General features: G+C 40.8%; 1 protein-coding gene across 1 annotated transcript in view; it reads right to left on the bottom strand.

Moving 5' to 3' along the window:
• NR6A1 (nuclear receptor subfamily 6 group A member 1) overlaps window positions 1-26,543 on the bottom strand; it is a 219,242-nt gene that overhangs the window by 4,900 nt on the left and 187,799 nt on the right. The window contains exons 4-9 of the mRNA XM_072748668.1: window positions 21,929-21,984; window positions 14,299-14,453; window positions 12,760-12,987; window positions 10,847-11,101; window positions 3,023-3,144; window positions 1,124-1,276 (exon numbers count right to left, since the gene is read on the bottom strand). Of these exons, the coding sequence (XP_072604769.1) occupies window positions 1,124-1,276; window positions 3,023-3,144; window positions 10,847-11,101; window positions 12,760-12,987; window positions 14,299-14,453; window positions 21,929-21,984 (969 nt within the window). The remainder of the gene's footprint in view (window positions 1-1,123; window positions 1,277-3,022; window positions 3,145-10,846; window positions 11,102-12,759; window positions 12,988-14,298; window positions 14,454-21,928; window positions 21,985-26,543) is intronic.

The following is a 26,543-nucleotide window of genomic DNA, read 5'->3' as shown; positions in this document are numbered from 1 at the left end:
TAAGGTCTGTTGCACTATCTAGGCCCAAAAAGTAGAAACAAAAATTCCTTTGTCAGATAAAACCTTTTTCCTTCAAAATTATGTGGCTGAATTTGACAGGAACAGTTTTATCTTAGAGGTCACATTTCTGAGCTTTCCCTCAGTATGTGCTGGATTACTATACACAAGAATCTTTACCAGAAGAGCTACAACAACAACAACAACAACAACAACAACAAAACCCAGGGACGAGCACTGGGTGTTATTCTATATGTTGGCAAATTGAACACCAACAAAAATTAAATTTATAAAAAACAAAAACAAAAAAACAACAAAACCCAGGATTTTATACTGAAATGGACCTGTTTAAATGTCAAAAAGCTCAGAAGGGGGTCAAGACTGCAGAACAATAACAAAAATTCCTTTGCAAAGGTAGAATTTTGAGAATTACTTTATAAAGATATTGCTTTAGGGACACCTGGGTGGCTCAGTAGTTAAGCATCTGCCTTTGGCTCAGGGCGTGATCCCTGAGTCCTGGGATCGAGTCCCACATTGGACTCCCTTCATGGAGCCTGCTTCTCCCTCTGCCTGTCTCTCTGCCTCTTTCTCTCTATGTCTCTCATGAATAAATAAATAAAATCTAAAAAAAAAAAAAAAAAGATACTGCTTTAAATAAATGTTTCTCAAAAATCTATAGGAAATTCTATGAAATGAAGTTAATTTTAAAAATTGATGTATATAATTAATTCACATACCATAAAATACACCCTTTAAAGCACATATTTTAAAGTATATATTCAAGAAATGAAGTTAATTTGAGAAACTCTGAGCCTATTTCCTCATACATAAAATGACCATAGTATCACCACAACCAGCTTTGCAGAGTTTCTTCTGAGATTAAATAACATAAGGCCACAAAGTACCTTACACATGACAGGCACTCAGGAAATGTTAGACTTTCTTCCGTACAAAGAAAACACAAAATACTCATTATAATATAGCTTTTCTGAGAGCAATGGTCATAGCTCTTTTATGCGGTTGGTGAAGGGCCTGGAATGCGCATCCTGAAAATACTGCTTGTCTCATTCATTTCACAAGCCAAGAGAAGCAACGAAGGTTTGGAAGCCAAAGAATATAATATTACCTGCAATATAGCGAATCTCAGGTAAGCACATCATGAGGTCAGGAAAGCGGTTCGGCTGATGTGTGTATTTATATTCAGTGAAATCCTGGCAAATGTACCAATATCGCTTGTTCAACTGTTCTAGCTGTGAGGCACTGGTCAGACCCCTGATATCTGTGAAAAAACCATACAGGAAATGGAGAGGCTTTCTACGGTGGAAGAAAGACCTTGAGTATGTGCATCTTTCGATTAAAAGTTATTAAATATTGTTCTAACAGGAGATCTTTTCTTTCTGAAGAACAAAACTGGAGGAGCAAAAATTGAAGAACAAAACTCTGGATAAGGGAAGAGAAATCAGATAAAGAAGGAAATAATTATAAAGGATAGTCACTAGACTGAGAGACACTTGAGTGGTAGGCTGTATCTTTCTCAACTCCCAGCACAGGGCTTGACACAAAACAGGCACCAGTGGATGTTGAACAACTGAATGAATAATCTACCTTTCAAAATATAGCCTTCACAGAATCTTTAAACTGGCCCTTTGCTGGAGCCAATCAGAAAGCTTGCTGATACCTACATATTTATGCTATACATATACTTACACATGGTCTCCTATGTGATTCTGCTCCTCTTATTACCTGAGCTGTCACTCCATCTTTTTTCTATATAGATTTCTCTCTCTCACTTATTTATATGTAAATGTTTATGTGTATCTATATAGTGTATATGTATGTGTGTATATACATACATGTACACGCTACCTTTTTATACACAAATATAACATAACTTATCTATATAATTTATACATATATACATATATAATATACACATAAATTATATATGTATATATAATATATAATTATATAATTTATAATTTATATATGTATATATATAATATATATACATAACTTATACATATATATAATAGGATATAAATATTCTATATATGTCTTACCCAGGCTTTGAGGTCCAGCTCAGATTTCTTCTCCAGTAGCTGCTGCTGATCTCCCTTGATCTGAGGCTCAAGTAATGTGTCAAGTGCCATTAGATTGTGTACATCTTAAGGCCAGAGACCTGGGATCTATTTTATTTAATGTCTTTAATGTTCAACACAGTGCCTGGTCTAGAGGAGGCACATGGAACAGCAGATAAATGGAGAAGATAAATGAATGAACAGTGGAGAAGCAGCAGGAGAAGTAAGCAAAGAGGAGGAGATCAGAAGTCTCTGGACTAGGAAACTGAATAAATACAGTAACAGGACAATTTCAATGTCACAAGAAGCAAAATAGCCCAGTTCCACTGTGAGAATAGAACACTCAAATGCTACTTTGGAAAAAAAACGGGACTACAAATTCTCCTTCATACTCCAGTTACTAACGGCTACCACATACCACTTTGCAGGTAATACCCCACCATAAACCACATCCAGCACTCTTCTTATTAAAAGCCATGCTTGGTATGTATTGTGTGAATTTATGTGCACCCCCCCACTCTGCCCTGAAGGGGCCATCAGAACCACTGCCAGCCTGTCACAGATGTCTTATCTCCAATAGTTTCATCAGTCACCCTGCTCTTCTTCAGCCTAGTAAACTTGGTACATATTTTAAATGACGCATGTACTGTCCTTGGTGTCTGTGTTTAAATGCATTAAAACTGACTAAACAAAGCGAATCCTCTTCCTTCCTCTATGAATTATAGAGACTGTGGCATTTAGGTTTGAAGAAAAAAATCCAAAGCACTATAGAGGGGCAGGATGAGGAGAACATAGGCCTTTTAAGATTGGTACCCACATGGTGTGGCAGATTCTGTGTGGCAGTCCTGAGAGTAAAGGGGTGGGAGGTAGTGTGTGAAACAGGAGGGAAAATGCTCTGACAAAAAAAAAAAAAAAAAAGTCCCCCTTTCTCACCTCCAGCTACTTACCTTGATTTAAGAAGTTAATTGCTTTCATGCAAGCATACTCCTCATTGCTAACCTTTAGCTGATGGAACTTGTGATATAGGTAGATGAGCCGCTCGATCACCTCCATCCCTTCATCACTAAATCTGGGGAAAAGAAAGAGGTGTGAGTGGTTCTGATACTAGTGGAGGTCAAGGAAGGTCCCTTACAGCTCCCCAAGGCATCTAAGATAGAAAAGAGCCTGAGCCTGGGGGAAATCAAATCCAGAATCTTTTTTTTTTTAAGATTTTATTTATTTATTCATGAGAGAGAGTGAGAGAGAGAGAGGAGAGAGAGGTAGAGAGGTAGAGACACAGGCAGAGGGAGAAGCAGGCTCCACGCAGGGAGCCCGACGTGGGACTCGATCCTGGGTCTCCAGGATCAGGCCCTGGGCTGAAGGTGGAGCTAAACCACTGAGCCACCCGGGCTGCCCCAAATCCAGAATCATTTGTAAAAGACAGGTAGACCCATGGTTTGTCTAGAAGCCAAGGCAGGTCATACAAGCTACTGTTCTCAAGGTCAGGTGGGGTCAATCAAATCTAGGTTCAAATCCAGCTCCAATATACAAAAGCTGTAAGACCTGGGGACAACCCTCTAAGCTTTGAGGTCCTCTTTTGTAAAATTATAATGCCTGCTTGGGGTAACAAGGGCCAAAAGTGGTCTGAAATGTAAACGTGGAAAGATATGACATTATTAAGATGCTGCTATTGTTGAGATGCAGACTCCAGTGTCAATGGCAGCTGCCTTGGTGACTATATGAGCCTCTGCCATGATGAAGAAAAAGCTGATGATTTATTTTTTAGGCTCACTATTTCCAGCAGGGCTGAGGTTAGGCACAATGAAAAATTTTATTGGCATCCCTGACTTTAGCTAAGGAGGAAGGGAAGCATTAAGTGAGCCTCCATGCCATGCCAGTCTGTGCTGGGCACTCTATGTGCACTTTCTTATTTAACTTTCTCAGAAATATGGGCTTTGTGAGATTATCATTAACACTGTATAGATGGGAGGCTGAAGTTCAAAGGGCAGAGGGGACTGTCCACAAGCTAGTTGGTGGCAGAGCTAGAACTTGGAACCTGGGCTAACTTCCCAAGCCATTGGTTTTTCCAATATCTAAGGCAGCATCATACAAGAGCAGATATAGGACTCAATGCAGACCATGTTCCTTTCTTTGGGTTAGAAGTAAGCTCCTTGGAGAAAGATCAAGTTTTATAAAAAGGAATCCCAGGTTAGGGGACTAATGCTAATTCTCTGGGTCATAGTGGGGAATACCTCTTACAAAAATAGCTGGGATCAGGATCAGTCTCTGTGTTCTAGGAGTGGACTAAGGAGAATTCCAGATGGGCCTCAGATGCAACTCTCATGCAGAGAACATGCTCAGATCCGGGGACTGCTTCCTGGTGACATGTTCAGATCTGAGTACTACAGCCCTATGCTTGGCAAGAAGTCCCTATCTGGGTAAGGTCCTGAACACCTAGGGATGTACTACTGCTGCCTGCATTCTACTGCCTTTTATGTGGACTCTGAAGGCTGTGTAAGGCTTGGCCTCCTGAGCAAGCAGCACATTTTTTCCTGGGGTGGGTGTGGGGTGGGGGGGAGGAGGTGCCTGGCCTGGTTGGGGCCAGAGGCATCTGCACTTCTCAAGCACCAGGGGGAGCTACAGGAACAGCCACCCACAATCTAGAGCCTGACCCCTTTGCCTCAAGGTCCAGTCAAGACCTGGGGCTTCTTTCCTCTATCCGCTGATGTGAACAATGACGGCTGACTCCATTTCTCTCTGTGGCTGGCCCAATGGCTTTTACAACTTTATTAATACTTTCCCAAACTCGCTGATAGACAAATTTATACTGAATAACTACTATACTAACTTTATCTACCATTCTACCCTTTGTTGTGTATTTGCTACTTGCCAGGTACTTTGTAAAATACTCCACACACATTATTTCACTGGATACTACCAATGAATCTACAAAATTGGTATTATAACCCTCTTTGTTCACATGTGGAAACAGAGCTCAGAGAGGTTATTTATGTGCCCCTACTGCATATTCTAACATTTTACCTTCCTGACAACCTGTGAGATAAGTATATCACCTGCTAGCTAGGGATGGAGAGCAAAAGAACAACATCTTACCTACCTCAAAGTCATACAGTAAGTAAGCGATGGTGGGGTGGGGCCAAAGTTTGAACCCAAGTTTTCTAATTCCAAGCCTCTTACTTTCTTAGCACTAGACTATCCACTTCCTGTCCTCTTAACTGGCAGCTGGGAAAGGCTACCTCATGCCACTACAGGGAACCTCAGGAGCTCTGTGTTCCCACAGCAACTCAGCCCAGAGCCCAACTCAGCTGGGCATAGGGTTTGCTCCAGTGCCTCCAAGCTGCTGAGATATGCAGGAGGCAGCGGGCCTGGGAGTGAAGATCATGCCTCATCACAGTACTCTGTTGACTACTTCTGTTCTAGACAGGAAAAAGGTCTTTACTGCGAATTCCCTCTAATATCTGGAGGGGTGGTGTGGGGATGAAATGTGGTAGGGCATCAAAAAGGAGGACACAAGCAGAGCGGCAATGCCAGCATCTGTCTGTGGCCGAGCAGTGTAGCAAACAAAGATAATGTTCTCTCCCTTAATCAGCAACCGCTTGCCCCAAGTGCTCCCTCTGGCACTGCAGAACCTGCAGGTGTGTGGTTATCAGCCAGACCCCCAGCCAGCAGTGCTGAACTTAACTGCTAGCTGAGTTGTGACGTGAGGGACACAAAGGAGCTCCCAAGTGCCTGGCGTGAGCATATGTCCCAAATCTGCCCTTTCTCTTGGGGACAGCATGTACCCTTTTTTCCACATTTCCTAGGATAGGCAACCATCACGGACCCCTGGCAGTGGTGGGGGGCTGGCAGTCAGCCCGGTAGCCCCCACTCAGTCTCCACAGCCCGACTGCAAAGCTTTCCTCCACACCCCGCATCCCACCCCTTGATAAACAAATTGTTCTCTGTTCCATGGGCCTGCTTTCTCCTGTAGCCGTGCCTCCTCCACATCTGCCCACTCCACAGTTCTAACGCCCCTGTATTCCCTGTCTGCAAATTATCAGCATTTAAAGCCAGAAAGTTGGACAAACACATCCATTCTTCTTCGAGGTTCCCATTACACAAGCATGCTGGGACAAAGAAAACATTCCTGTGAGGATCCCCCAAACCACTGGACCATTCAGTTAGCAATTGAAGCTGACACTATGTAAGTTATGTCCCATTAAGGGGGCTGAGAGGCCCAGTTGTCTCTTTTTCATTCAGCTAAGTGTACCTACCCCTAGGAGCAGTCATTAGCTCAAAGGAATTGTCATCTCAGCACCCACGTAAACACTCAAGATTGAAAGTAAGATCGCAACTCCAGGACACATTCAGAACGGTGAACTTTCTAGAAGGCTAAATAATTTAGTAGAGGGTAATGGTATTACAGATTCTGTGCTCTGGAGTATAACAGATCTAGGTAATAATCTCAACTTTATCTCTTCCTAGGTTTGTAGCCCTGAGTTGTTTTCACCTCTCTGAACCTCATGCTCCTCATCTGTGGAGCAAGGATAACATTAGTATAGTTGCTTGGGGGTGGTGGTGAGGACTAAACAAATAATGTTTGTAAAGCACTTAAGATGGAATTTGACACAATAAACAGTTCCTAATTGTTAGCTACTATCATTATTAATTGCATTGTCATCATCGTTCCTGTTATCACAACAAAAAGAAAAGATTGTTTCTTGAATCTTACAGCTAGGGTGTGAGCAGAGAAGCTGGGAGGCGACTTTTCAGAGATCTGGCAGAAATGGAGCTAGTGCTTGTGAGATAGAAGTGCCCATTAAAGCCCATCCAGTGCAAGGCATCTTCTCTTCAGAGTGAAGGAGTCTTGATTAGGGCCAGGAGCAGTCACTGGCTGGTGCTACAATCTGCCTTAAATCAAATTCGCCCAGCTCACTGTCTGATAACAGCCTGATTAAGGAAAATGGGTACCATAAATTTGATTCAATATTTGAGAAGAGAAAAGGAGGTGGTCATGTATCATCAGGGAAAAAGCCTTTTCATGACAGCAGGAACTCACTTGCACTCAAGAGTTGTGAAAAAGTAAAGGCATTTTGGGGGAGTGGGAGTATTGCAGGAGCAGGCAAAGTAGAAAAGAGCTATGGCCAATTACGGACTCTGTACCCCGGGTTTCTAGCAGAGTAAGGAATGCTTTACTCTGATGTACCTGATTCCAGAACTTCTCATACTTCCTTTTCCTGTGACCTCTTGGCAGCTCCACATGCATCTCAGGCTCCAAACCAAACTAAGAGTGGCTCGTCACTTAGCCTGCTCTTCTCAGGCTCCATTATCTTGGCTAAGAAAACTGGCACTCACCTGCCTGGCAGTATCCCCAACTTTTCCACCTACTCAAGTCCCACTGACTATACCTCCTTGCTATCTCTTAAATCTGTGCTGCCCTCTCTATTCCAGTGGTCACTGCTGGCTTGTCCAGGCCTTGTTTTCTTTCACCTGGGTGATGGAAAACCTCCTACCCAGTCACCATCCTCTAGCATTGAGCTTTATAGCCACAGGAATTTTTCTAAAAATGATACCTGACCATGTAATTACTCCACATAAAAACATATTATGACCTAACAGTATTTATATAATATAATCCAAATTCTTTAGCTCAGCATTTAATGAATCTTTTTTTAAAAATAATTTATTTATTCATGGGGGAGAGAGGCAGAAACATAGGCAGAGGGAGAGGCAGGAGGCTCCCTGTGGGGAGCCTGATACAAGACTTGATCCCAGGACCCTGGGATCACAACCTGAGCTGAAGACAGATGCTCAACCACTGAGCCACCCAGATGCCCCATGAATCTTTTTTTTTAAAGATTTATTTACTTTAGAGAGAGAGCATGTGGGCATGTGAGCAGGGGGCAGAGGGAGAGGGAGACAAGCAGACTCCCTACTAAATGGGGGGCCCAATGCGGAACTTGATCCCAGGACCCTGAGACCACGACCTGAGTGGAAATCAAGAGTCGGACATTTAACTGACTGGCCACCCAGACACCCCTAGATTGGCATTTGAACACCTTCACGATCTGCCTTTTTATACTTTTTTTCTAGTCATTTCTCTCATTTCTGTCTCTCAGATACATTCTATCTATAAGCTAAAACCACAGAATTGCTTTGGTTCCCTGCACAAACCAACCATCCAGGATCTCTAGCTTCTAGGACTTTTATCTCCTGTCCATCCCCCCCCCCCCCCGCCCCACTTCTCTAAAATCTACCTAGAAAACCCACTTCAAGATGCAGCTCAAATGTCTTATCCTCTGGCAATCATTACTTGATTATCCAAGTAGAGGTACTTAAATCTCAGCTATGCTTGCATAGTACCTCATGTGTCCCCCAATCTCTACCAGTATCCCCCTGGATTATAGATTGTTATGTTTCTATTTGTTTCCCAACCCCCTAAGCCAAAAATAAGGGTTCTTCACCTCAGAGTCAGAAACCATGTTTGCATCATCTATAATCCCAACATCCCTCCCTCTGACACACACAACTGGGTCCTAAGTACAGGGCAAAGAATCAGAACTAACATGTTGAAGTTCAACTCATTTTTTCAATGGAACGATTCCATATGCTTCTTGCACAAAGTAGTAAATCCTGACAATAAATTTATTTCTTATCCTCAGAACCAACACACGTTCTAGTATCAGCATTGTTCAACAGAACTTTCTGAGGTGACAGAAATATTCTGTATCTGCATTGTCCAATACAGTACCCACTAACCACATGTGGCAAGTGAGCATATAGAATGTGGCTAGTGCAAATGAGGACTGAATTTTTAATTTTATTTAATTTTAATTAATTTAAATTTAGAAAGTCACCTCAGGCTAGCAGTTGTATATTGGACAGTACAGCTCTATATTCTCCTCATTAAGGAGCCTTCCTAGAAATAAACATTCCCTCACTAACTTTCTGGCCCCTGTCTTGCTCTTGGGGCTCAAGGGACTGGGTACAGTGGGATAGGGGGTTTCATGAAGTTCAAAGCCACAAAGGGCCCTGCATGACCAATGACTCTTGACTACCTGCAGAGGGCCTGGGAAAAACCCATCATTCTAAAAGAACTAGAGCCTACAAGCTGACTTTTTATAGACACCCCTAGGCTGCACTGGTGGATTCCAGGTGAATAAGGAGGCCAGACTCACTGGTCCAGCTCTGCAAATCCTGACAATATTAAAGCCTGCTGACTGCAATTCAGTCAGTTGGCCCTGAGTTAAGGAGCAAGAGATAGGAATTTGATGGAAACAATGAATTAGAGGCTCCAAACAGGGAGTTAGGTCACCTACAAAATCAGATAGCTCTGTTTATAGGATAAAGTGTCAGCTAAGTTCAAAACTCTGTCATTTACCGATTACCCTGAAGCCAGTATGCATGACTGAAAAGGAAATATTAGAAAACCAGGAGAGAGTGTCAGCATCCAGACTCTCTTCTCCCTCAGCTGTGCAAAGGGCCCCTAAGGGTCTTGGAGCTTTACTTACTCTCCGCCTAAATGTCAGCCTGTCTTTATGGCAACTGGGTGACGGAAGGGAGGCACTTTCGTCCTGTGTAGAGAAGTATGGGGGCTAGTACCCCATCTTCTCCAGTTTTCATTGATGGGGGTATCTTTCCTCCTCTCTTTTTTGGTATTTTGGAATCCCATGACTTCCATTTTTCAAAACTGTCCTATAAGGTGAATTACTGAAATGTCTACTTAAATGTGATTTAAGCTTTATTTTTCACATGATAAATTAATAAGCCAGAGAAGTTGTATCAACAGATCATTTGTCCTAATTTTGGAGTGTCACCACATATTCAAAGTGAGTAAAAGATCTATGCTAGACAGGGAGATTAGAATTCTGGCCAGGTAGGGTGAGAAGTTATGCCAGAAAACATTGAAGAGAATGGCTTGGTCTCTTAGCACCATGCTGTTACCATCTCACTGCATCTCAGATGCAGTCAAAAAGCCAAAGCTTTGACATCAGGCAGGCATAGGTTCAAATTCATACTCTGGGTTCAATCCCAAAATATTAAAGGGCAGTTCTCTTTGAACTTCAGTTTTCTTTAACAACACCTATAATGCTAAAGACTGTGAGAAAAGAATAAGACAGGAATATAAAATACCAAGCCCAGTACCTAGAATATAGTAGGTACCACTATATGGTACTATGGTATATATAGGTGACTTCTAGATCTTGTTCTTGAGTTGTAAACAGTAACTCAGAGCCCCTCACTTTATAGATGAAGTTTAGAGTCTAAGTTTTTGTTTTTCCCAGATATATTCTCCTACCTCAGTAATCCAGATGTGATTTAAAAATAATAATAATTGGGATCCCTGGGTGGCTCAGTGGTTTAGCACCTTCAGCCCAGGATGTGATCCTGGAGTCTCGGGATCGAGTCCCACATCAGGCTCCCTGCATGGAACCTGCCTCTCCCTCTGCCTGTGTCTCTGCCTTTCTGTCTAAAATAATAATAATAATAATAATAATAATAATAATAATAATAATAGTGTACCACTCTGTTAAGGTTTGCCACACAATTTGTTTTTCACAACTCCCTTGTTGGGGAGTTATTGGTATTTTCCCATTTTATAAATTCAGAAAATAGTGATGAGACTTGACCATGGTAACAAAGTTAGTCAGTGGCAGAGGATTCAAAGCCAGCCCTGTGTGTGGCTTTAATTCCTATCTTTTGGAGTGACAGTGGGGATACTCTATCCCCACCTTGCAGGGATGACAATGGTTTGGTTGCTCGGGACTTTCTCCCCAGCCAACAACCCTTACCTGTGTAGTTCTTCATCAGAGGGTGAGTACTTGGCAGTGACATCAGCCAGCTCCCCAAAGATTTGTTTGCTATAAACGGTGAGGGAAGACAGCAGGATTAATTCCTGCCAGGTAGAGCTCAGGAGGCACGTATAATCCTTGATTGAGAGCTCGCAGAAGAAAGGCAGTTTCTTGATCCAGGCAATCTGCCTAAAGAGCAGCTCATCGGCCAGGCGGCAAAGCAGGGCAAATAGCTCTGCTTGAGTCACAGCATACCTGGGGGTAGGAACAATGGAAAATCACTTCTAGTGGCCACAGGTAAGGATGGGGGCACAAAGGGAGGGTACTCCCAAGAGTAAAAAAGGGTCTCTGGCAGTAGGTTCCTTGCCCTTGACCATGGGTCTCGAGCTCCATTCAACTGAATATAATGATAAAGGGGCAGGATTGGAGCCAGCAGCAAGCTCAAGGCTGGAGAGACAGGTGTGGTAATCTCTTGAATAAAGAGATTTAAGAAAGGAAAAGAAGTTTGGAAACTTGTGCAATTATTAGGGAGTATGACTTTAAAAAAAAAAAAGATTTCATTCATTCATTCATTCATTCATTCATTCATTCATTCATGAGAAACACATAGACTGAGGGAGAAGCAGGCTTCCTGCGGAGAGCCCAATATAGGACCTGATCCTGGAACTCCGGGATCACACCCTGAGCCGAAGGCATATGTTCAACCTCTGAGCCACCTAGGCATCCTGGGAGTATGACTTTTAATGTTGGTGCCTACTAATGTTCCATGTGTTAGAGAAAATTTTATCATTCCTGCAGTAGTTTTGGCAATGAAAGCTCTGTTTCAGGGAATCTGGTGCCCACCCAAATCAGGGACTGGCACAGAAATGAGCCTGAGGCCAGATGGCTAAAAGGAACATGCTCAGCTTTTCCTGCTCTCATTGCACCCCCTGGTGGTTTAGGAACTAACGTTGTTCAGCCCTGGTGAACTACTGCTGAATGGAAGGAGCAGGGCATTTATCATCTCTGGGCTGGATGAAATAGGATCTCAGTTTTTTCTTCTCTCAAGGCCCCTTGGCATGACTCGTACCCATACCCCCATACCCAGGTTTATAAAGATTTTGTATGGTCTTCTTGTAAGTATATCTTTGAATTACCTTTTCTGCTACTGGAGACTAGCTTGAGAAATCTCCAGATACATCTGAGGGGTCTAAGCTGGTAACAAACAACCTATGCCTCAGCCCTAAGGAGTAATAGGTGCAGAAAGTGGTGGGCAGAGCCGACAGAGGACTGACACCCACTCAGGTTTGCACACAGAGCACAGGGCATCAGGCTACCAAGGGGTACACTGGCTAGGGATGCAGACAGTCCACAACCAGTTAGTGCCTTGAATGCCTTGTTAATGAGCCTAGACTTGACGTATAATCATTCCCAGAATTAAAGCCCACCTCTGGCTCAGGGCTTGGTTTATCCAGGCTCAAGCAGAAACAAAAGTCCTTTTTTTTTTTTTTAATTTTTATTTATTTATGATAGTCACAGAGAGAGAGAGAGAGAGAGGCAGAGACACAGGCAGAGGGAGAAGCAGGCTCCATGCACCGGGAGCCCAACGTGGGATTCGGTCCCGGGTCTCCAGGATCGCGCCCTGGGCCAAAGGCAGGTGCTAAACCGCTGCGCCACCCAGGGATCCCCAAAAGTCCTTTAATCCCAATTCCATAAGGATTGAAAAACAGCCCCAACTCTGAACAAAGATGCTCAAGAGATGAACAAGTGACCACTGACTTCAAAGATAAATACAGGTTTATCCTCTGATGCTTGAGTCATTACTCATTATCCCCCTGACTCATTCCAAAGCCTAGGGTATTAGAGGCTAGGGAGGAAGGTGGGTATGGGATAGGAATCATTTTGGAGTTACAAGGGTTAAACGGGGCACTCACCCATCTTCAATCAACATGGGTGTGCCCAATGGCTCCAGGTCCTCGGCTGATACCAGCTGGTGAATCAGACTGTATGACTGAGGATCCAGGCTTCGAGCTTGTGGGGGCAGGAGCGGTGAGTGGGTAGAATAGCTAAAAAGGTGCGGTATGTACTGATAGTGTGGAGGCATGGACATCCCCATGTACTGCTCTCTGAATGCCATGAATCCATTTAGTTCCACAGACCTACTGAAGAGAAGAGTCTCATGTCAAGCAGAACCATATCAGGTCTACTGCCTGCTCAAGTTAGCTAAGGTTTTCTTTGGCCATGCAGTCTGTCTTCATCAGGGACATAATGAATGGTTACATGCATGTCTCCCTACTAGAGAGGGGCTCTGTGCAGGTATATGTATGTGAAACTGATCATTGGACACTCAGGACCTGGCAAAATAGGTACTGAATAAAGAGTGGTTGAATAAATTCTTTGTATAGGTGCCACAACTGAAGAGATTTTAATGGATACTCAGACTCTGATCCACAAAGGTGGAGGTATATATATTTTTTACTGCTAGGAAAACTAAGGCATAGACAGGCTAAGGGCCTTGTCAGGCCACAAAAGAAATCCAGTACTTAGCAAGGAATCTCACATGTGGCAAGAACTCCCTAAACGTTTAAAGGAAGGAACAAAAAAGGAATAATTAAATGAATAAAAGTTATAATAAGAGAAAGGAAGATTCTTATCTTCTTCCCTTTCCTGGAGAAATCTAACTACTCTGTCACCTAAAACAAAAGTCATTTGGCTTTATCTAGATGCATATCCTATAATAGGTGTTGGCAAACTATAGCCTATGGCCTGTTTGGTAAATGAAGTTTTAAGGGAACACAGCCACGTTCATTCATTTAGTCTCTGGCTGCTGTTGCACTGAATGGTAGGGCTGAGTAGTTGAGACCCAGACTGTGTAGCCTGCAAAGCCTAAAATATTTATTATCTGACCTTTACAGAAAAAGTTTATCAATTCCTGTTCTATAAGAAAGATTTCTGCAAAAAAGAAATCTTCCCTGGTAGTTGGTGGCTACATTTCACACCTAATGACTAACTTAAGATAACATTCTTAAACCAAGAGTCTCCAAATTGGTATTCCATGATAGCAGCAAATTTAATTAGCTTGAACATTTTCAGTTTCTTAAAATTTACAAAGTCTTCACTCTTGCGGAGACAGAAAAATTAGGACTTAATGTTGTCAGTGTGGTTTATTTCAGTGATGTGAGGAAAGGGCTACATTTAAAATGGCATTTTGTTAGGTAAAGAACGTATGGGCATAGACAGCAGCTATAGCACTTTCTTAGCCTGCAGAAGAGACTGCTGATATTTTCAAGGTCTTTAGCAAAAAGCAGGCTGAGAAATGCTGCTTTGTGTCATCCTGGCCCTTCCCCAAAAGACTGAGGAAGCAAGAATATAATGGCTGAGACAAACTGGCAGGAGTACCCAGCCCAGAGGTTCCCTGTGGGTCTACTCTTTGGGTGATTCTTAAAGGATACTGGGTTTGCCTTAAAGCTCACCTGGAGGACAGTGTGGAGCCTGGTGAGGGCTGGTTGCTCTCTGAAGCCCTGTTCCCAGGGGAACTGTGGTCGCTGTCACCATGGTTGCTCCAGTGATTGGCCTCTTCCTCAAATTCCTGCCCAGACATGATCCTTTCGATCTCTTCCTCTGATATCTTTGACAATGAATTAATATATGTTAGATTGAGTGCTCAGATATCTTCTGTTCCTTCTTTAGGACCAAGAATGTATTTAAACCTCACAAGGATTCCCAGAACTCTCTAGAAAGACACCCAGATGCTCTCCCTTCCACCTCCATATTCCAGGGTCTCTCACTAATCTAAGGACAGCTTAGTTGCTTGTTTACCAGCACCATAGCTCACTATGGCCTTCCTCTTGTCCATTTACCCTCCTCGCAAGCCACAAAGCCTCCACGTTCTTCAACACTTTGTGCTGGAGTCTATTCTTTCTTACCCCTGAAACATCACTCAATAATAAACTCCTACTTGCCTTTTAAGACTCAATTCAAACGTCACCTGCTTTGTGAATCCTATCACTACCTAGACAAAATTTTAGATCCTTTTTCTATCCACTTATAATTCTGTGTATTCTGAGATAGGCAGAATAGCATAGTGGTTAAAAGGATGAATTCTAGAGTCAGACCACCTTTGTTCTAACACAGGTTCTGATACTTTCTAGTTGTACAATCTTAGGCAAGTCATTTAACTATTTGAACTAAAATTCAAAATTTGAACCAAAAATGCCTGCATGGTGGAGAAAAATAATAATATATGTCTCATGGGATTGTTGTGAGGATTAAATCAGTTAATACATTTACACAGGTTAGAAAAGGGCCTAACAGAGCAACAATTAGGGAAGGTTGACAATGATATCTTCACCATCATTGTTATTTTTATAGCACTTACAGTAACATATCATTAAAAATGCCCTCTGTCAGACCTAACGCTATGACAGAACCTAGAAAAAAGTACTCAAAGAATGCATGTTGGATAAATAAATGTTCACTTATTAAGTACTATCCATGAAACTTCACATGGATTTTCTTAGTAAGAAAGACATCCCAAGTCTACTGAAAAAAAAGAAGAAATTCTAGCTCAGCCAAGTGAACTGACTTACCCAAGATCATGTCTAGGGAGGAGTTTGAGGAAGAAGCCAAAGTATCCAAGTATTTATATTTAGTCCATGGCTCTATCTATCATACCATATAGGGAGTAAATAAACACGTCTTCTATAAAGTTTTAGTCAGAGTTGAAGCCTAACTGGCTAAACTCAGCAAAGAATGAGAATGAACAGGAAGGAGAAAGGACCAGATAAATTTTTATTTCTTATTCCTATAAGAAACCCTGGGAGGAGGGCAGCCCGGGTGGCTCAGTGGTTTAGCACCGCCTTTGGCCCAGGGTGTGATCCTAAAGACCCAGGATCGAGTCCCATGTCTGGTTCCCTGCATGGAGCCTGCTTCTGTCTCTGCCTCTCTCTCTCTGTGTGTCTCTCATGAATAAATAAATAAAATCTTAAAAAAAAAAAAAAAAGAAAAGAAACACCTGGGAGGACATGTTCTCTCAAGTCTGACTCAAACTTGTATAACTCTTTGTTCCAGCAGCCTGTGAGGAAACCTTGAGCTTCTCTGATCATAAATACAGGAGGCATTGAGAACTGGAAGCCAGACAGCACACAGGACTTGGAAGGGAAAACAAGAAACATTTAACTGGTACACAAGTTGAGTGACTGGTCTTAAAAAACTTAGATTGCATATTGAATTAGAGGGGTAGTCTTTCTTTATTCAATAACATGTACAAACCAATCTTTTCTCTTAGGGATTTTTAGAACACTGAAATCTCTGATTTTATAAGAGATATGAAGACAAAAGATGCTATCGAACTACAAGACATCTACAGAGACCCTGACTGAAGCAGCCTCAGTGACGGTAGTGAGAGAGCAAGACCACAGCCTAGAGGGCATGGAAGTGCTTGGGCTGAGTGAAGAGAACTAGTCCTGGGTAAATCAGATTATTCCAGCTGGGAGCCAAAGTTGGGATGCATCTATATCTCCCTATGGGTTCCACAGGACACTGGGCAATCACTGATGCGTTAAAGGTATGGAACATATCAGGAGGGCTTGTATCTAGGTTTAGATTTTATCTGTCATTTCCTAACTGGCTGCTTACTGTTGGGCAAGTCACTCAAGTTTTCTGAGCCTTAGTTCTCTCATCTGTAAAATGAAGATAATACCACCTTTTTCATAACTTGGGTGCAGAACTGAATCAGACTTGAGAGGTTAATCTAAGATAAAGTTATGAAGTACAAGTATACAACAGTTGCTCAATGAATGGAAATTCTATCCCTTATTTTTAATTATATATGTATTTTTAAAGATTTTTATTTATTTATTCATGATAGAGAGAGAGAGAGAGAGAGAGAGAGAGGCAGAGACACAGGCAGAGGGAGAAGCAGGCTCCATGTAGGGAGCCTGATGCAGGACTCAATCCCAGGATTCCAGGATCACGCCCTGGGGCAAAGGCAGGCACTAAAACACTGAGCCACCCACGTGTCCCTATATTTAATTATAATTGAACACAGTTAAGAACTTGGGAGACCACAGCTCTCTCTCTCTTCCTAACACACTACCTAAAAAAGTAAGAGACAAAAGTAAAAATTATATGTCCAGTATCAAAAAGTCAAATGCAATGACAGATGAAATAGATTTCCCTGAGCATCAGCTCTCTCCATCCTAGAGAGAACATAGAGTCTAGAAATGTAAGCTATTGAAGATCCCTGCTCTGGTGGGAGAAGGGTACTCAAAAGACACTGAGTAATACTGAGGAAGGTTTTTCATTGAAGAAATGCTGTAGAATTCTTCCCAATAGATAAACTCTCTACTGCATCTAAATATAAATGACTACAAATAAAGGTCATAAATGAAAAGCCCATAGCTAACATCATACTCAATGATGAAAAACTACAAGGTTTTTCTCTAAGATCAAGATCAAGGCAAAAATGCCCACTCTCACCATTTCTATTTAACACAGTACTGGAAGTCTTAACCATTGCAATTAGAAATGCAAAGGAATAAAAAGCATCTAAATCAGAAAAAAATGTAAAATTACCTTGGTTCATACATGACATGATCTTATAAGTAGAAAATCAAAAAAACTCTTACAATAAAAGAATTCAGCAAAGTTTCAGGAAAAAAAAAACACTTGCATTTTTATATACTAACAATGAATCTGGAAAGGAAATTAAGAAAACAATCTCAGTTACAATAGTATCAAAAAGAATAAAATATTAGGAATAAATGTAACTAAAGGGATGAAAGACTTAGACACTGCTGAAAGAAATTAAAGATATAAATAAATGGAAAGACATCCTCTGTCCTCAGATTAAAAGACAATTATTGTTAAAATAGCCATACTATCCAAGGTGATCTACAGATTCAGTGTAATCCCTATCAAAATTCCAGTTTTTTGCAGAAATAGAAAAAAAACCCCCAAAATTCAATATTGAAACTCAAAGAACTCCAAATCACCAAAACAATCCTGACAAAGAACAACAAAGCTAGAGGCCTTACACTTACTGGTTTCTTTTTATTTTTATTTATTCATGATAGCCACACACACACACACACACACACACACAGAGACAGAGAGAGGCAGAGACACAGGCAGAGGGAGAAGCAGGCTCCATGCAGGGAGCCCGACGTGGGACTCGATCCCGGGTCTCCAGGATCGCGCCCTGGGCCAAAGGCAGGCGCTAAACCGCTGCACCACCCAGGAATCCCCACTTACTGGTTTCAAAACAAATTAAAAGCTATAATAATCAGGGGCGCCTGGGTGGCACAATGGTTGAGCATCTGCCTTTAGCTCAGGTCATGATCCCGGGCTTCTGGGATCAAGTGCCACATTGGGCTCCTCGCGGGGAGCCTGCCTATGTCTTGGCCTCTCTGTCTCTCATTAATAAATAAATAAATAAAACCTTAAAAAAATAAAAGGTACAGTAATCAAAACAGTATGGTACTGGCATGAGGACAGGCCTACAGACCAATGGAAAATAATAGCCCAAAATAAACCCACATAAATATAGTCAAAAGATCTTTAACAACAACGATCTCTTAAACAAGTAGTACTAGAAAAATTAGATATTCATGTGCAAAAGAATGAAATTTGATTCCAATCTTATAGTTCATACAAAAATCAACTCAAAATGGATTAAGACTTAAATGTAAGACCTGAAACAATAAAAGTCCTAAATGAAAACATAGAGAAAAAGCTTTTTGACATTGGCCTTGGCAATGATTTCTTGAATATGATATCCAAAGTATACGCAATAAAAGCAAAAACAGACAAATGGAATTACACCAAACTAAAAAGATGCAAGGCAAAGGAAAGTCAACATGAACTTAGAGAATGAGAGAAAATATTTGCAAACCATTTATTTATCTGATAAAGGTTAATATCCAAGAGTTAAAGGGAATTTCTATAACTCAACAGCAAAAAACCCCAAATAATCTGATTTAAAAATGGGCAAAAGATTTGAATAGACATACAAAAAAAATATCTTGTCTGAAGACATATGAACAGCATGGCCATAATGAAAAGATGCTCAACATCACTAATCATCAGAAAAACACAAATCCAAACCATAATGAGTTATCACCTCACAACTATTCAGAATGTTGTTATCAGAAAAAAAACAGAAAATAGGAAGTACTAAGGAAGATGCAAAAACTTGGAACCCTTATGCACTGCTGGGTGGGAGTGTAAAACGGTGTGACCACTACGGAAAACAGTTTTTCAAAATATTAAAAATAAAACTACCATATGACCCAGTAATTTCTCTTCTGAGTATCCAAAAGAACTGAAATCAGGATCTCAAAGAGGTATCTGCCCTCCCACATTCATTGCAGTATTATTCACAATGACTGAGAGATGGAGACGACTTAAAATATCCATTGATGGATGAATGGATAAACAAAAGATAGTATATACATAAAATAGAGTATTATTCAGCTTTAGAAATCCTAACATATGCCACAATGTGGATAAACCTTGAGGATATTATGCTAAGTGAAATAAAGTCTCAGAAGAACAAATACTGCATGATTTCACTTACATGAGGTATCAGAAGTAGTCAAACTCTTAGAAAGGGAAAGGAGAATGGTGGCTGCCAGAGACTACAGAGAGGAGGAAATGAGTTGCTGCTCAATGGGTATAGAGTTTCAGTCATAGAATGAAAAGGTTCTAAAGATCTGCTGTACAAAAATGTGCACATAGTAAATAATATTGTACTGTACACTTAATTTGTTAAGGAGATAAATTTCATGTTAATATGTTTTTTACTGTACACACACAAAAGAACACGTATGGATAGATATCAAAATAAATTTTCAAGAAATAGATATGATTTGAATAACATGAAAAAAAGTTTGATTTTAAAAAAAGAATGATTACAGCACACACCCACAGCCCACTTGAGTGCACATACTAAGTTCATGTGATAGAAAATGCCCCATATTTCATCAGCATATGTCTCAAAACAACTATGAATTCCTGTCTTTTTCTCATTCCTTCACATTCACTTGGATAAATCTTATCAATTTTACCTATTAAGTATCTCTTGAATCTATTCTTTTCCCTTCAATGTGCACTATCAGTGCCCTACTGAAAACCACTATCGATATCTCTTGGCTAGACTTCTATAAAATCTTTTGAACTGCTTTTTCTCTGCTCCCAGTTTCACTGACCCTTACCCAGCTCCTCAAACACCATTTTTATTTCTAGAATATTTTTAAATTTTTAAAAGTTATTTATTTTAGAAAGAGAGAACATGCATGGAGAGAGAGAGGGGCAGGCAGCAGGAGAGAAAGAGACGGAATCTTCAGCAGACTCTCTGCTGAGTAAGGAGCCTGATATGGGGCTTGATCCCATGTCCGCGAGATCATGACCTGAGCCGAAATCAAGAGTCAGTCACTCAACCAACTGAACCACCCAGGTCCCTCTAGAATGATCATTTTATTTATTTATTTATTTATTTATTTATTTATTTATTTATTTAATTAAATTAATTAATTAATTATTTTTTTTTTAAAGATTTATTTGTTTATGATAGACCTAGAGAGAGAGAGAGAGAGAGGCAGAGACACAGGAGGAGGGAGAAGCAGGCTCCATGCAGGGAGCCTGATGTGGGATGCGGGTCTCCAGGATCATGCCCTGGGCTAAAGGCAGGCGCTAAACTGCTGAGCCACCTAGGGATCCCTAGAATAATCATTTAAAAATGCAAATCTGACCATGTGTCTCTCTCTATATTAAAAGCTTTTAGTAGTTGCCTCTTGGTCCACACCAATAATCCTTGAGGCATGGGCTTGCTCACTAGTGTGCGAGGGATTCACTGGTTGGGTCATAAATAGATTCAATTTCCTACCTTCATGAAGTTTCTTCTTCTGGCAAGTAAGAACAAGTTGGTGTAGGCTAGCCCTACAAAGCCTTTACCTAAGAAACTATAATCAAAGATAGTTGAAGGCCATTCTTTAGAGAATAGATTCCAAACTCAAGGACTGCCTTATTTCCTGCCATTCTACTACTTGAGCCCAGTGCTCCAGCCTGACTCCATAAACTCTCCGTAATTCCTTAAAGATTCATCTTGTGGTCTTTTTACAGTCTGTTCTGTCTAGTAGTAATAAAAGATACACTCCCCACCCCTTCCCAACATAGCTAATTCCTCTTTTTCCTTCAAGACTTAGTTCAAACTTTACGTTCTCTCTCTCTCTCTCTCTCTTTTTTAAAAGATTTTACTTATTTATTCATGAGAGACACAGAGAGAGAGAGAGAGAGAGGCAGAGACATAGGCAGAGGGAGAAGCAGGAGCCTGCAAGGAGCCTGATGTGGGACTTAATCCTGGACCTCAGGATCACACCCTGAGCCAAAGGCAGGTGTTCTACCACTGAGCCACCCAGGTATCCCCAAACTTTACCTTCTCTAGGAAGGCTTCCCTGAATGTCTTCGGTCCCCAACCACAGCTCCAATTCAAACTGAAAAGAAGTCCCTCTTTTCTGTACTCCTTGGGCATCCTCTGTTACCACTCACTGTACTCTGATGTCTGTTTACACATCTGACTCTCCCACTAGACTGAATTCACAGTACAAAGGATGTGCACAAAGTAAATACTTAAATATTTGTGAGACTGAATGGGCATTATCTTTCCTACTCTACAAGTAAGGCAATGAACTTTCTGCTGATTTATCTTTAGAGATACTGAACTGCAAAGTAGTCTTTGCTGTTTTATGCCAGGCTAAGTTATCAATAACTTTAAGTGAAAAACAAAACAAAACAAAACAAAGCAAAACAACTTTAAGTGAGTGACAGGAAAAATCCTCTGGATGTTTTAGAGCCAGAATTGAATTTACTTCCTGTGAAATCCCTGGGAAGGACTGAGGGAATTACAAGAGCTTTAATCATTATATTACAGATTTAAGATTTTCAAAGCACTTTCATAACCAGGTTCTAAGAGCAGTTTTGCAGGAATGAAAGCAAGATGGCTTTCCCCATCAGGAGATGAGAGGATCAAGGTAAATAGCTACAGGGACATCTGAAGCCCTGAGCTTCCAGGATAGATCACAAAGACTGAGGCCTAGAACTCACCTGGACAGGCCCAATGCTCTTATTCCGGCCTCCAGGCATGCCATCTTCTCTGATTGCTGGAAGGAAACATAAGTCAACAGTCAACAGCATACCGACAGAAGTCTAGGCACAAAAAGAGAACTTATTTGGCCAAAAGCACAAGTTAATAATTGGTGAAATCAAGATTAAAACATAGGTCTTTCTGGACCCAAAGTATGTACTCTTTCTCTTTGCATTATTCTAGGCTACCTCATAGGCAGCAGAGACTTTTGGGCCTCCAAGGCAATGGACACACACTGCACACGCTGCATACATTTAATATGCTCAGCAAAGGTAACAGCATTAATAGTCCTCTGCACAATTACAAATATCCCACCAGGATGATGTACCTGAAGGCTCCAGTAAATTCAAAGAGAGGAATAGAAAGAAAGTATTTTTTATTTCCTGGCTAAGTTTGAGTCTAATTTATAGGATGAGGCGAACAGATTGTTTTTTTAAATTAATCAAAATTTTGATCTGATTGGTTTCTTCCTATAAAAGCAGTCATTAGAGGGGTATTTGGGTGGCACAGTCGGGTTAAGCATCCAACTCTTGGTTTTGGCTCCAGTCATGATCTCAGGGTTGTGAGATTGAGCCCTGTGTAGCGCTCTGTACTGGGTGTGGAGTCTGCTTGGGATTCTCTCTCCCTCTTCAGCCCCCTCCACTTGCATGGGATGCACCCATGCAGGGTGCGTTGCACGTGTGTGTGTGTGTGTGTGTGTGTGTGTGTGTGTGTGTGTCTGAGAGAGAGACAGAGAGAGAGAGAGAGAGAGAGAGAAATAAGAGATGAAGTTGGAGGTTGGAGAGACCAACTGGGACCAGATCACAGCTGTTAATGGCAAGGTAAGCATATGGACTTCAGCAGAGGAAGCTGAGGATAAGATGGAATTCAGGGGGAGATGTGGTCAGGTTGGCATTTTCAAAAAATCTTTGTGATGGCCACTGTGGAGGCTGGCTTGGAGGAGGCAATGTTAACAACAGGAGGTAATAAGCTAACAGCTTCATGTGAGAGTAAGCTTTGCTATATATAAATATATATTTGCTTTCAAAAAATTAAAACATGAAGAATCTAGAAAGTCCTTGGGGCAGGGTTGAGAGTTCCAAGCATAACACTCAGTTCCTGAGGTAGGTGAAAGGCTGACAGGAAGTTCATCTTCCTAAAGTAAACACCATTATTGGTATTCTTAGAAGATTATACATTTCAGAATTAGACAAGCTTGGGTCTAAAACCAGTTTTTGCCTGGTGTTTAACTACAGACAAGTTTCTTCACCTCTCTGAACTTCAGTTTACTGAACAATAAAAGGGGCTACTCTGGAACCTATCTTATGGGGTATGGTGAGGATTACATATAAAATAACATAGATAAAGCACCAAGCATAGGGCCTGGTATATAAAGTAGGTATTCAGTAACTAATCCTTCCCTCTATCCAGCCTCTTTTCTACGTATACAATTGTAATTAAAAAATCAAGATTCCATTCTCTGCTTTGCTGGAGCTTTAACATCTTTGAAGCATCTGTGAAATGAAGACAACAGATCTGCATTACAAGACTGCTGTGAATCTGGAGTGAGAAATATACACAGCTTATATCATCAGAGCCAGATACATACTGGTTTTTGTCTGGAGATTTCTTTCAACCTAATTTCAAGTTCTAAAAATCCTTAAAATTCCCTCTCTCTACTGTTCTAGAGTCAATGAGAGTCTTCAGACATTTCTATTTCCAGTACTGAGTTCTCCATGTCTTTGTTTCATCTCACAGGTACAGAATAAAGAACTATCATCAGCAGATTCAACAGTGAATACATTTTACTTGATATCTCACTCTTATTGCCTTGGAGGTGAGGAAGGAACTCAACATGTTTTTCTGTTTAAAGGACCGCAAATCTTAAAGATTTACATCTTACCAATTTTTTGTTCTGTTACTTAAAAGCTCATGTTGTCTCTCAACCCCACCAGGACTAAGGAAACTCCTATATGATGGATAGGTACTATGTTTTGGATACTATCTCCGGTAAAAAAAAAAAAAAAAAAAAAAAAAAAAACCATGGGGGAAGTATCAGTATAACTTCTACTGAAAAGATGAATGTAAGGCTCAGAAAAATTAAGTATTTTGTTTACAGTAATAGAAACTAAACAGCATAATCAAGGTTGGAGTCCAGACTATTAGACTAAGGCCAGATTTCTTTCCACAACTAGTTTTTCCGATAGTGTGTCTGCATATGATTGGAGAAACAAAATCTTAGGTAGGCATAAACTCTTAATTACACACTTATCCTAATGTGCATTAAAATACACTAATATTAATTATCACTAAGGTGATAAAAATTCCCTTTGAAAATTAACTTTGATTTAAAAAAAATTTTTTTAGGGCAGCCCCAGTGGTGCAGTGGTTTAGTGCCGCCTGCCGCCCAGGATGTGATCCTGGAGACCCAGGATTGAGTCCCATGTCGGGCTCCCTGCATGGAGCCTGCTTCTCCCTCTGCCTGTGTCTCTGCCTCTCTCTCTCTCTGTGTCTCTCATGAAAAAATAAAATCTTTAAAAAATATAAAAATAAAAAAAATAAATTTTTTTTAAAGATTTATTTATTTATTCATGAGATGCACACACAGAGAGAGAGAGAGAGAGGCAGAGACACAGGCAGAGGGAGAAGCAGGCTCCTTGCAGGGAGCCCAATGTGGTACTTGATCCTGGATCCTGGGATCATGCCCTGAGCCAAAGGCAGATACTCAACCACTGAGCCACCTAGGTGCCCTGATTTTTAAAAAAATTTTATTTGAAGAATATAAACAATAGTACTGGTTTGGTCAAAGATGGTAAAATTTGTCAAGATGACATGAAACTGCCTTTAGTATGGGAAATAATACAATGTGTCACAGTACCTCTGTTAAAACAAAAACCTGGATCATATTTTAAAGCTTATGACATACCCACATATATGGTATCACATCTGACCTTTGGAAGATGTACATTATTATTATCCTACGTAGTTTAGAGATGGTAAAAACCTGAAGAGAGGTAAAGGGACTTGTTCAAGGATATCCAGGGACTGACAGAGTGGAGAATTTCAGTTTAGGTCTTCTGATTTTTTTTTTTTTTAAGATTTTATTTATTCATGAGAAACAGAGAGAGAAGCAGAGACAGAGGCAGAGGGAGAAGCAAGCTCCCTGCAGGAAGCTTGATGTGGGACTTGATCCCAGGATCCTGAGATCACGACCTAGGTGAAAGCAGATGCTCTAACATGAGCCACCCAGGTGCCCAGGTCTTCTGATTCTAAAGCTGTGCTTGTTTCTTGATACTAAACTGAGCTAAGAGCAAGTTCTCAACAGGGCTGAGAATCTTTCTTGTGATAAATTGATTTATAAAAAAACAAAAAGAAAAACCAAAATCTTCTGGGTATAAGATTACAGGAATGGTTTTGCTGTACCTCTTATCCAAGCCTGAGTGGCAACAGCCACAATTCTTCTATCTGCTTAAAAGAAGTACAAATACTTTTTCTACTCTGGAATTCATGTACCATCATTCCTCACTTAGGCTTGGGCAGCTGAACCAAACCCAGAAACAGAAAGGTAAGATATGAAGCTAACTACATCAAAGTTCTGCTCAAAATCCACTGGTGGGGCAGCCCTGGTGGCACAGCGATTTAGCGCCGCCTGCAGCCCAGGGTATGATCCTGGAGGCCCAGGATCGAGTCCCAAGTCAGGTTCCCTGCATGGAGCCTGCCTCTCCCTCTGCCTGTGTCTCTGCCTCTCTCTCATGAATAAATAAATAAATAAAATCTTTAAAAACTAAAAATAAAACTGTACTCTCTTACTTTAGCATCCATAAGTAGATCCTATCTATAGCAATTGTTACTATTGTGTTTTAATGGTGATTTTCTATTTCCCTCATGTTTATAGCATTCTATAAAAAAGAACTGTTACCCTCTATTTATTCAGTTAGTTCTATCAGTATGAATTCATGGATATTTTACTCTTCGCTTTTTCAACTAATACATAGTTATATTGTTACTCAAGTTTTTCCAACTTTGGCTACTAGAAGTGCTTTCAGGTTGGCTTCTATGATCTTTTGGTAATGCTACCTTCCTGCCCTCTCCTTTAAAAAAAAAAAAAGCATATTCTAACTTTCTGGTACAAGACGCTCCAGGCTCATCTTGTATTTTTCCTGCCCCAACCCTAGAATCAACCATTTCTCCAAAGAGGCCTGATTCCTTTTGATATTTGGAAACCAAGATCTGGTTTTTCCAATTTTTTTTTCTAAATATGAGTTCATATTGATACTTCCAATCTAGCACCAGAAGTTTCGGTCTATCCTTCCCCCTTCCTGATTTATAACTTCTTTCTCTGGTGTGAGAAACCTGACTTCCATTATCAACAATGTATTCATTTGTTGGTTCAACCCTGGGATATATATAGTGTCAGAATTCCCAACCCATAACCTTGAGAGAAATAAATTTACAAACTAGAGAGCTTTGTTTGTATACAGTTCTTTTTGTCTTCAGCCCTATAGTATACAGTATATACTCAAAACACTATTTCCCAAGGTCAGCTCTTTTCTTCCCATTTCCTTCAGTGTGGCTATGTGATTTATTTGTAATATC

This window comes from Vulpes vulpes, chromosome 2 (genome assembly GCF_048418805.1).
Source record: "Vulpes vulpes isolate BD-2025 chromosome 2, VulVul3, whole genome shotgun sequence".
In the NCBI taxonomy this organism is placed as follows: Eukaryota; Metazoa; Chordata; class Mammalia; order Carnivora; family Canidae; genus Vulpes; species Vulpes vulpes.
This window is presented reverse-complemented; position numbering and strand designations above follow the sequence as displayed.